General features: G+C 43.1%; 1 protein-coding gene across 4 annotated transcripts in view; it reads right to left on the bottom strand.

Annotated features, from left to right (window-relative positions):
- Positions 1-12,500, bottom strand: part of LOC124426695 (serine/threonine-protein phosphatase 4 regulatory subunit 1-like) — a 145,963-nt gene that overhangs the window by 117,425 nt on the left and 16,038 nt on the right. For 3 of the 4 annotated variants that reach the window (XM_046968733.1, XM_046968724.1, XM_046968741.1), the window contains one exon: positions 5,352-5,478. In XM_046968733.1, the coding sequence (XP_046824689.1) occupies positions 5,352-5,478 (127 nt within the window). Of the gene's footprint in view, positions 1-5,351; positions 5,479-12,382 lie in introns of all 4 variants that reach the window. The other variant, XM_046968770.1, reaches the window with a different exon arrangement.

The following is a 12,500-nucleotide window of genomic DNA, read 5'->3' as shown; positions in this document are numbered from 1 at the left end:
CAGAAAATCCGTTACGAAAGCGTGAAATTCGAGTGACACCGTAAAATGTCGTACGTCCACCACGAAAACCAGGATTCGGCATTGGCAAAGGACGAAAACGTGGACAATGAGATGAGGTCGTTGCAGGTACGTGAGAGTAATCGATGGACGACCGCATTATTAAAACTTTCTACACGAGAACATGGACCGATTGTTTCACACCAGTAATGTTCGTGCTTGGGTTTTCGACGTTGGAAACGGTATTATCGCAACGTAATAATGAGCAGAGGGTTCCCTAATGACTATTTTCCGTGGCAGATGCAGGTATAGAGAGAGAGAGAGAGAAGGAGAGAGGAGCGATCCACATCGCGACCCTACGTGTCTACGGAATTGACATTGTCTCCGTTGAGTTATTAACACGATTTCGATTTCGAGGGCGGAAAGGTTGGAAAAATTAGAAGAACAGATGGCCGTGAGGGATGAAAGGGCACGTGCATCGAATATAACGCCTCTCTATGATTATTCTTGAATTTCTTCGAAAAAGATAATTGGAGAAATCTACCTTCGATGGACACCCTCTATTCTATATACTTAAATATACGTTAATGTCTAGCTGACATAGAGTTCAATCTTAAGCAAAACGAATTGACGAATTTATATATTCGAAATCATTAATCCAATTTGTACGATAATATTTATAATATCGTTTGAGTTGTAACAAGATTATGATTTTTGATGAAAGATATCCCTGCAAATTTATTCATATCCCTCGTACTATATTAAGACTTTATGAAATGTGGTAAAAAAAAAAATTGAAAATATCGATAGAAAGTAGTTCGGCAATGAAATGGCGTGAAATGTCGACGTAGACGATTCCTCATTCAAGAAAGAAGAATTTAAATTCAAAGTCGAACGAACGCCGATACGAGATACGAGTTCGGCTTAAAATGTCCGCCGGAAACGACGGAGGCACGAAGTCGTTAAGCGTTTAACGATCGCTCGGCCCGTGCGCAGAGCATCGTGCATTCGAATTTTCTTTCTTCCATAGATATGAGAGACACGATAACGCTCTTCTTTTTATATACTTGAATGCTTCTCCTTAGTTTACATTAATATATCCTTAAAAAGTTCGTTAATATAGGTGAAAACGATTTCGCAAAATCTTATTGCATTTCGTAACAACTGTCCTTTTCTCTATCCTCTTTCACAGAGTTATACATTTATAGCCTCAACCATAAGCCGGAGGGCTACCTCTATCGTGTTTTCATAAAACTATAAGAAGGGGAGGACACGGATCGTAAAGAAGAAATACTACCATCGAGATCGGTTTGTAGGTACCTACATACATGTATCGTATTCAATGCTTTCTCTCTTGTTCTCCCCGTCACAGAAAACTATGTTATATTGGGCCGTGGTCGATTTGCATGTACGCAATAACTGCGTTTATCGGCAAATAACGCGGTGACGATTATTCGAGGCGTCCGTCAAAGCACGAAACCGACCCGGTGCCATCGGCCGTCATTGTTGCGTTACCGCCAGTACGAGTTCGACTCGTGACTTCGAGAAAGATAGGGCAGTTTATTGCGCGCGTTTACGATACCCGCTTTTACCCGAGGAACCGCAATGACTTTGTGCCACGCGCAAAACTCACTGGGTATGTGTGCGTGTGAGATAGATAGAGAGAGAAAGAGCTAAAGAGAGGAGAGAGAAATAGAGAGAGAGAGAGAGAGAGAGAGAGAGAGAGAGAGAGAGAGAGAGAGAGAGAGAGAGTCAGCGATTACGGTCGTGTCGAATCCAATGCTTTCAACCTCGATTCATAATTTATTCATCAACTCTAGACAACCACCAAGAGATCCGTTACGATAGTAGCCCCGATAATATGTACTTACATAGGTGCTTGAGAACTAACAAAATTGTCGATTCAATGATGGCCCATAGATATCCGATCGAAATAAAGTCGATTTTTCTAAACGATAAATGCGCGATATACGAACGAACGATCGATCGACCAACCGTTTGAAAAACGATGAAAATTCCTTTCACGAGAGGCAGAGTTGAAAATACCCGCGGTGAATATCCGATACACTGACCTCGCATTTGTTTGGCTGCCTATTCCTCCCCTTAGTCGTCTATTCCATAAGCTGAAAGCGGGAACAGCTAGCAATAACGAATGAAAAAGCAGGACGACAATCGGAAAATTGTGCCATCTGGTCGAAAGCTGCGTGCACACCGAACAATGTTCGCATTATCCTCTTCTCCACGTTGGCTAGAAAAGAATCGTATGACGAGGCGAATACTAGGCGCGCACGAGACACAGGACACCGAGACACGCGAGTCGACGAGTCATTGGATGACTGCGCATCCTTTCGAGCGCACGTTGTCTGCGATTTATCCACGATGTTTCGGAAAATTCTAGAACTATGAGTTCAAGCCCCGTATATATACGTCAAATCCTATGTTATCCAACAACGTTATATACGACAACGTATCCCGACAGATACGAATAAACCTTTACTTGTTCTATTAAAAAATAAAACTATTAACGTTGTACCGTCGTAAGCTAATTTCGTTCCCCCTTTTTTCTTGTATTTTTATTTTTTTATTCTTTTATTTTCTTTTTTTTTTTTTTTTTTTTTTTGCAATAAGCGAAATCGTACATCAAATTTCTCGGCTTATCCGATGTCTTTTCATTTTTACGATTATCCACGATTTTAAATATCTATGATCGCGAAGAGAATATCTATTGAACTAATTGAGAATGTAATTGAATTTTAGAAAATCTATATCAAATCTATTTCGGATTCGCTTGGTAATAGAAAAAGTTTGAAAAAAAAAAGAAAAAGGAAAATAAAAACAAATAAAAAAAAATAAGGACGTATTACCTGAATAAATGGCGGTCCTCGTTTTCACTTAGAATCGTTCGTTATCGAGATCTTGTAAAATGAAAGATTCGAGATAAACGTTTTAACAGAGATGAATGGCGTTTAATAGAAATAACGAATGCCAAAATACCAGAACTCGTTAAAATATATATCGTGCCCACGCGTTTCGATCCATTTTCGGGGATTGTACGTCGTCAACGTCTTCGTCGGCTTTCTCTCTCCGTCGTCGTCGTCTTCGTCGTCGTCTTCATCGTCGTCTTCGTCTTCGTCGTCGTCGTCGTCGTCGTCGTCGTCGTCGTCGTCGTCGTCGTCGTCGTCGTCGTAGTCTAGACTCGTTGCAGACGTGACCTAAGGTGCGGATTAATTTTAGCAGTATTTTGTTTCGTCTCCTCTTCGGCGCCCGTGTCTCGGAATCAGCCGGACGCTTTCTAAGAGCCTCATAATCCGTCCTGGTATTCCAGAATACTTGACGCACCTCGTATTTCGAGAGAAAACGCGCACGCCCTGGCGCCAAAACCGTATTCGAGTGGTAAGCATCCATCAGAAAAGACTTGTCCTAATATCAAAAGAGAACGTTGCGTCGAACGATAAACGTCCACCTTTCCCGTCACCTTTTCACCGGAAGAAACTATAACGAATCCTATAAGAGCACATAATTCGCACGCACGCATGCACGCATACACGCATGCACGTACGCACGCATGCACGTACGCACGCATGCACGTACGCACGCATGAACGTACGAACGCACAGTATTTTCTCCTACTCCTCTTCCTCCTCCGGGAAAGGGTAATAGGAAACCATCCAAGAGTGAGCGCGGTTACGAAAGACGCTTTTAATTACATGGTCTGGGGCTTCTCGGCACCTGCGAAAAGGAAAGCGACCTACGGAATGCGACCATCGTTTTAGCACTTCTTGCAAACGATACCTACGTTCCGAATAAATAAGTGCTCTCTTTTCCTTGCTTTTTTTTTGCTATAAAAAAAAAAAAAAAAAGAAAAAGGAAAGGAAAAGAAAAAAAAAACAATCTTGTAAAATTAATGCGATTTGTTCGATTATTATTATTCCTTTCTCTTTTTCTTTTCTCTTTTTTTTTTTTTTTCTTTATTTATAAACGAAGTACAGAATGTCAGAGTAAAACGTAAAAGGCTTAGAAAAGATAGAGACAACGTGAAGAAGAGAACGTGAAGCGAAGAGAAGAGGTTACATGGGGAGGAAAGAAAGAGGAAGAGAAAAGAGAGAGAAAAAGAGAGAGAGAGAGAAGTGGATGACGTTGACCTCAAACGAGGCGACCGGCAGTTGGTGGTGCAGGAAGGGAGAACGCGACGCCGCGCGCCGCGACGCTGACGCACTGTGTATATTTGGCTGGGCTCTGCCACGTCCGATTTGTAGCGGGCTTCTTTCCGCGCACGCTAGATAACTACCGTGCACTAGTTTTTTGGACCCATTGCTTCCTATTCATCAGCGTTTCTATATACTTGAATTGTCCTCGACTCGAATCAAATGCAAGATATATCTTATAAAATGATTCTCGTTCGATAATTAACCCTAAACGATCTTTTAATTTTCTTTTTTTCGGATATGAGCGAATCTTCACCTTCTTCTTCTTCTTCTTCTTCCTTCCTTTTTTTTATTGCAAATGGGTCGTAATTTTATGACTCGAAGTATGCTCGCTCAATCTCAAATAAAAAGAGTTAACTGTTGGTTCGCAACAGAAGAGGGAGATAAAACAAGAAATGAAAAAAGAAAAAGGAAAGAGAGAGAGAGAGAGAGAGGGAGAGAGAGAAGTAGTTAAAGTTTGAGAAACTTTGGACAACGACAAAACGGTTCAGGTCGAAGAGGGGTCGAGACTAAAAGCAAAAAGAAAGTCGTGGATCTTCTTTCTGGGATGAAGAAGCTTCACCACTGGTTCTATCTTCGAACATTTATGGCCAGCTTACGTTTGCGGCACGACGATACTTCCGGCGTACACGCAAGAAGGACGACTTCGATGAGCTATAGCATACCTACGTTCTTTACGGATTTTCTTCTCTATTTCAAAGACCGTATATGATCAAATATGGAACTTTCGCTATTTTTTTTTTCTTTTTTTTTCCTTTTTCTTCTCTTTTTTATGAGACCAATAAAAGCAAAATCACCATAATCTGCGTTACTGTCATTCATCATAGAAAAATGATTAAAGGTAAAAAAGAACACAGAACCATTAAAATTATGTTTCGTGCATTATGAGAATCAGAGATATATTTGAAGTAGAATTTTTCTAACAGTGAGATCGAATTCATATTAAAAAAGAAAAAAAAAAAAAAGAAAAGAAAAGAAAACAGAAAAAAAGAAAAAAAAAAGCGACACGCTATCTGAACGTTCCTTTTATGAAGATTTTTATACGGCCACACCTTTTATTTTTCCGTATACGATACAAGAAAAGCAGGTAGAGCGTCGCTATGTATAATTCGGAAAATTTTCGAGGATGGTCAAAATCAGTTTACTCACCGACTGAAGCTCGTGTCAGAATTAGCGTGTTGCTGGAGCCTCGTTAGTTGGAAGATGTGTCCTCCGCCTTCGTCGCCTGCACCCCCGGAACCATTCCAGACCTCTCCGCCACCCTCGGCCTTCATCGCTGCACATTTCGAAAAGTTATATAATTAATATTTCTCTGGGCTATAAGATTGAAAGTAAAAGATTTTCGAAAGGAACGTAATTTTGCATCTTCTTTTCCTTCCTTACTTCCCTCCTTTCTTTCTTTTTCGTTCTCTTTTTTTTTCGCGATACCATTCGACAAGCCAAAGAGATAGAGACCGTGTAAGAATCGTAAAGACAAAGATCTATGGCAAGGACGAGATAGAAATTCAAAGGAGAAGCATCGCGAATAATTCCGGTCTTTAAACCGAACGAATGTCTTCTCTTTCCTCCTGCCTTCGTCGCCACCTTTTTTTCTTTCGGTCTCTCTTTGCGCCGACAATACAATGCTTTCCTTTTATTTTTCTCACGATCTTTACATCCTTCCTAGCTCTAATTTCCTCTAACTTTTTCCTCACTTATCCCTCTCCCCAAACCTTGTCTAGAGGCCGAACAGTTCTCCTTCGCTCGTGCCCCTTTTTTCGGTTCGAAGAAAACGAAGCTCGTTTGAATAGAAAAGAAAAGGTGCACATTAGTAATTCTGAACCGCGTACTGCGTTCCGGTAAACGATAAGTACGTCGTACGTGAGCCTGTTTATAGTGGAAATATTCTGCGTTCCATCGCGTTAGAGAAAGAGAGACAGACAGACAGACACAGAAAGAGAGAGAGAGAAAGAGAGAGGAATAGAGGAGTAAGTACACTTCTTACGCTGTACTCTTACGGATATTTATGTGGAAACGTACGTGAGTAGCATATGCAGTTACCGCTAGATCGCGGAACTCGTTCCCCGTGAAAATCGTCAACGTTAATAAAAATTCACGCTTTGACGAGCCCGAGCTTTTACTACCTTGTCACGCTCCTTACAAATGCGTCTCGAACGACGCCGAGGAGGATCCTCGTGCAGTTACTAGAGAGGCTATCGCTTGGTAAAACCCGACGCATGTTAAGTTTAACGCGGACGTCGTGTCTTAATTTACGCCTCCGTAGAAACGATGCAATGATTTAAATCGATTTCCGAGAATGACCATGTCGCTAGAAATCTTACGAGATCTAATGTGTCCGCAATGAATATTTCCTTTAAATCGATGATTCGTCAAATAAAAGAAAAACAATAAAGGGAAAAAGAAAAAGAAATACTATTTGGTCATTGATACTCTCTTACTTCCGCCCCGCGACGTCACTCTCTCTCTATCTCTCTCATCCATAGGAGTTTCGATCGGGTATTGGACGATAAACGAAAAGAGATTTTGGATGGCAGCCATCGGCAGGCCGTTCGTTTTAACCAGAGGAAAGAGTAGTATTCGCGGAAAAGGAAAGAAAGCCGGTATAGTAAGGAGAGTAGGAGAAATAAGAAGAGAAAGAATCCGTGCAGAAAGACGAAAGAGATAATATATCGATCTCGAAGAAACGAAGAAAGAGAGTTTCGTCCGTCAGATTGCAGACTCTTTTATCGGACCGCTCAATCAGATCGGGCATGATCGACCGGTTCGTTCGTCCTATTGGCAGAGCGAGGCCTTCTATCTGGAGCGGGCATCCACCCACACTATCTCTCTCTCCCCCCTCTCTCTTTCTCTTTCCTCTTTCTTTCTTTCTTTCTCCGTCCCTGTTTGAAACCACCCTACCAAGCAGGCGCCTTCATCCCCCGTAAGCGCCGTCTTTTTCGTCCTCCGCTCCGATCTCCACTCCTCCCATTCTCATCCACCTTCTCCTCCTTCTTTTCCCTCTTTCGAGTAGACTCAATGTTTGGAGGAAGAAGGAAAGAAGAGAGGGTTGACGGTTTCAGAAATTCATTTGAATCACGTGCAACGAGGACGAGTCAAGTGCACCCGTAGTACGCGCTGCTACGGTCGCGCGCGAGTACGCACGAGTGTGTACGCACGAGTGTGTACGCGCTAGTACGTGCTCGCTAAACAGTTTAACCTCCTACCACCACCCTCGCTACGGCAACCAGCTATGCCGTTCTCTATTACGCACGCCCTTGCTATCTCTTTCGTTCTGCCCTTCAGACTTTCCCTCTCCTCGCCCTTAGCCCTCCTTCCTTTTACCCCTAGCCCCGGTGTATTCGTAATGGACACGCCACGATTGGGCGCCAAACGACGACGACGACGATGAGGGGTGTACCGAGCCAGAGGGATGAAGATGGCGGCGGAGAAAGAAGCAGTGTTATATGTTCGTGCGTGCTACCTACCCTGATCGTGTACGTGCGTGAGAATGAGAAAGAGAAAGAGACTGAGACACTATATATCCATCTGTGTATATGAGAAAAGGAGAGAGAGAGAGAGAGAGAGAGAGAGAGAGAGAGAGAGAGAGAGAGAGAGAAGGTCTATGTGTATCCGCACGTGTGTGTGTGTGTGTGTGTGTGTGGAGAGAGCAGAGGGGCGTGGCAAGATGAATGATCGCAAGACGCGGGAGTATTGATCCCGAGGACTGTACTCTCTCCTCGGCGGAGTCCCTCTCTCTTTCTCTCTCACTCTCTCTTCGTTCTCTTCCAATCCACCCCTAGAGTATACGTATCTGTATGCGTCCGCGTGCGTTTATGTTGTATGTGTACGTGTAATTTCCCCTTCTTCCTCCACATAGTCTCTCTCTCTCTCTCTCTCTCTGTTTCGTTTCAACCTCCTCCCTTTCTCTATCCTTTTCTATGCTTCGCACCCCTGTATAGGATGGCGTGGTGGTTGGGTTCAGGGTCATGCGTGCACCCCTTTTGCTTCCTTTCTACCTTCCTTCCTTCCTTCCTTCCTTCCTTCCTTCCTTCCTTCCTTCCTTCCTTCCTTCCTTCCTTCCTTCCTTCCTTCCATCCATCCGTCCATTCGTTCGTCCGTCCGTCTGTTTGTCTGTCCTCTATTCCTTTCTTCCTTCCTTCCTTCCTTCTTTTCATCCGCAGAGCTTGCGTAGCCGTCTGGATCGAAGTCGAGGAACCTGAAGGATACTTCTCACCCCGTATATCCAGACGGTCACCGAACAGTTCTACGGCCGGGAGAGATCGACGACATCAATACGACGAAGGCGACATGTTCAATTGAAACGAAGACTCTCGTATACGAGGAATCTACTAATTCTCTCTGTTACTTCGATCATCCATTTTCAACTACCTATCACAGACTTCTTCTTGCCCTTTTACTCTTCTACCTTTACGCGAAATCAGGTCGTTATGAAGGACGAAAACGTATCTTTCGATCTTCAACGTTTAACTTTATCGAACAACGTACGTTCGCGCCTTTTTCATTATTTTTGTCGAGTCCCATATTCCGAATTACCTCTTCTACCGTCTGATTATATCGATCGGCCGGTCCGATTCCAGAAACGATCTCTCCCTCCTCGGCCCTTCACCACCCTCCTGTTCTCTCGTCTGTCGCAAGCAGCCTCTTCGTAATAAAGTCCCTTTTGTCCCGCGAAAGTGGATCCTATTTAAGCGATCGTTTCTGTTAAAGATATCCAGATAAAGTGGACAAACGCTATCTACGTTTTTTCTTCTCCTCTCGGTCCCCCTCTTCGACCCCTTTTGGTAGTAGTAATTAAAGCGGCGTATCAGCGTACGAATGGAGGTCCAGTGAGAAACGTACGACTTTGTCGAACGAGAGAGAGAGCGAGAGAAAGAGAGAGAGAGAGAGAGGAAGAGCCTAGCAATTATGTTTGCAATTTAAAAGGAACGAGGCGGGTAGGAAAGACGGTTCTTCGTCGCGTGCCGGTGCTATAATAATGAAGTTTTCTTTTTTTCTTTTCTTTTCTTTTTTTACTTTACTTTTCTTTCTTTTTTTTTTATTATTATTATTATTATTTTCTTTTTTTCTTCTCTTTTCGTTACCTACTTGCTGGTACAATGAGTGTCCTACTTGGAGATTAATTTCGTCGAGATGAAAAATGAGAAATTCGTCCAACTACGTCATCAGTGTAACGCGGAGTAGACGAAAGGAATACGAGAAAGGTCATTATTGGCTACGTGTTCTTTCAACTTTCTTTTTTTTTATCTTTTTACAAAATAAAAGAGAAATATTAACAGCGTGTCAGTATTCGTCAAACATCTTTTCTTTTTTCTTTTTTTTTTTTTCTCTCGAAGAAGAACATAATGTCACGATGGAATTGCATAAAGAATTCTCGGTATCTTTCGACGGGAATTTGGTGGATTGATGTGACTTCTCGGTACGTTCGATTTTTCTATGAGTTTCATGCGAGTACGGTTCATACCGATCGATGATAGATAGACCACAACACATCGAGTAGTACGATATAATGCAGCATCGGTCATTTAGTTTATAGTCGATGATTTCGCAGTAACATTCTACAACCTTGTGACGCATCGATGGCGCCACTATACGTCGTAACATCAGTCCTTAATAATAGGCTCAACAACAATGGACACTGTTAACGAGAAAAAGTTTTTCTTCGGGAAAAAGTTTTACCGTTCTCTTTCCTCTTTCTCTTATTTCACAAGAGTTTAGCTCTTCACGATGCAAAGCGAGAAGTCGATAAAAAGAAGCGGTGACTAAGTCATAAGTAAGTACGTCCGTTAGGTTGGGAGAAGCCTATAGAAAGTATAGACCAAAGGCTATAAACCAAAGTTAAATTCTCATCTTGCGATCGTTCACGCACGGATTACGACCCGATACCTCGGTGAACTTCCGAGTATGCTATTTAGCATGCATAATTCACCTAGTATGTAATGTAGGCGGACTTTCCATCCTTCGTTCTCTATATAGCGGCCGAAGCATTTTTTAAGCTTCATACCGCTAACTTCGTAGGATAGTTTGATGGAGAAATGTATGATCGCAAACGAGAATACGTAACTGTTTACCGATTCAACAGTTTCTCTCTCTCTCTCTCTCTCTTTCTCTCTTTAGGCTATGACAAAATTGATTTGCTCCGCGTAGTATTTATATCTTCGCGCGATGTTATTTTCGTTCCTTAACCGGGGCATCCGTCAAATCGACTCTATCCATTTAAGACGCTTCTAAGCTCAATGAGAAAGTAGATAATTCGTTTCCCCGTTGGCCCGAGAGTATCTATGTACCATACGTATTTTTAAACGAGCGCTCGTCCGTTTCTCGGCCAAACAAGGGTAGGGTGTTATCGGTGATGATCGAAATGGAACGAGAAAATGAGAACGAAGAAATAAGAAAGATACGAACAAACGAGAAGGAGATCAGCCCAAGGATAAGTCTGACGTCGCGGAATCGGTCGCGGCACCACGATTTACGCCCGACTACAGGAATAACCGCCGGCAGCTCGTTTACATCGTGCTTGTAATTACGGGTCGAATGAATATAACGGCTGGGCTTGTAATATGCCTTCTTCCCCGTGGCGAAATTCGAAGGAACAAGATAAACAATGGGGGAGGCAAAAGACTAGGTAAGCCATACGCAGTTAACCGCAGCGCTATCCGTCGATTCGCTCGATTCCATTCTTCCCCGACATTTCCTGGATTGATTTACGAGGGGTCGTATGACTCGTTTACCTATCGACGTAATATATTTTTTATTAGCCAACGCACGTCCTTCAAATAAGCGCGTTCCCGTGCCCATACTCATTGCCCGTGCCTGTTTACGAGATCCTCTAATACCGTTTCTAAGAGAAGCTGTCCCATTTTGATTTATCGCATATAGCCATCGTTGTGCTACATTCTCGTCTCTGCTATTCGATCTTTCTCGATAATCCTACGCCGAGCACTGTGTCCACGAAAGATTTCACAGGCTCTTCTCCTTTGCCAACGGAAAAATGAAACGGATAATAGAAAGCGGATGATAACTCGTAGATTATGGACGTACGCAGTTAGGAACGCGTGGGGTTGATGAGGATTCCCCTCTTCTCTTCGATGATCCTTCGAACCTTCGGTCCACCCACACACCATCTCCCATGCCGTGGACGACAGAACGAAGGACGAAAGAAAGAAAAGGAGTCTAATCTAAGGAAGGCGAGATAGATCAATAACAAATCATTATAGAACTTTCTCTTTCTCTCGTCGATAATCCTTCCCTTTCGAAGAATTTCAAGTTCATAACGTTAATTCGTTTACTTTTGCAAAAAGAAATCAGAAGAAGAAGAAGAAAGAAGAAGGAAGAAGAAAAAAATAATAAACGTGAGAGTTAGTAGAGATGAAGAGGAAAAAAAAGAGAGAGAGAGCGAGAGAGAGAGCGAGAGAGAGAGAGAGAGAGAGAGAGAGAGAGAGAGAGAATGTACGTGGCGGAAGAAGACAGATCGATAGAAGCATCGGAAATTTTTTTCTTTCGGGAAACCCAGTTTCCACAACGCGATATAGACCACGCGGTCCTCTCACACATACGTACACACACATGACCGATCGTTAAGCCCCCAACCCTTTTTCGTTCCCGCTATCGAGCTTCACAACGGTGTTTTCTCTTTTCCATCCGTCGTAAACCCCTCGCCTCTCTATCTCTCTGATCCCTTCCATCTCTCCCTCTCCCCCCTCTCTCTCTCTTTCTGTCTCACCCCCGCCCTCTTCCTCTTCCCACTCCCATCTCCTACCTCCTCCTGCCCTCGAGGCAGTTTCATTAGCCGCGACGAGAACATTTGTTTCTGTCGATGCTTCGTGGCGTTTTGTAGCCTCCTCGCCTTTCCTCCTCGTTTTCACGCCTTTTCGTTCGATCTATAGCAGCAAGCTCGAGAGCTTCGAGAAGTACGCGAGAGGAAAAAAAAATTTTCCCTTTTACCTTACGCCACGAGCCTCTTATGTTTTCTTCCCTTTTTTTATTTCCTTCTTCTATTTCTTCCGCCTCTTCTTTTTCTTCTCCTCCTTTTTCTTCTTCTTCTTCTTCTTCTTTTTCATCTTCTTTCCTTTTCCATTCACCTTCACGTCGATCGTAAAGAGAACAAGAGCGGTACGTTTTAAAGATAAGAAATTTCGTCAAGCTCGATTCCGTCGTGCAACTCTCTCGACCATCGAACTCACCTCGACAGCTCGCAAAGCTGTTCGTCTTCTCCTCCAAGTGACGTATCCATCCATCTTGAGTGGTTGATACTCTCACAACAACATGCTCACGCCGGTTTCTTGGGAATGGAACTTGAGC

The sequence above is a fragment of the Vespa crabro genome, chromosome 1, assembly GCF_910589235.1.
Source record: "Vespa crabro chromosome 1, iyVesCrab1.2, whole genome shotgun sequence".
NCBI lineage: Eukaryota > Metazoa > Arthropoda > Insecta > Hymenoptera > Vespidae > Vespa > Vespa crabro.
Note: the sequence above shows the minus strand (reverse complement) of the source record. Positions and strands in the feature narration are given on the sequence as shown.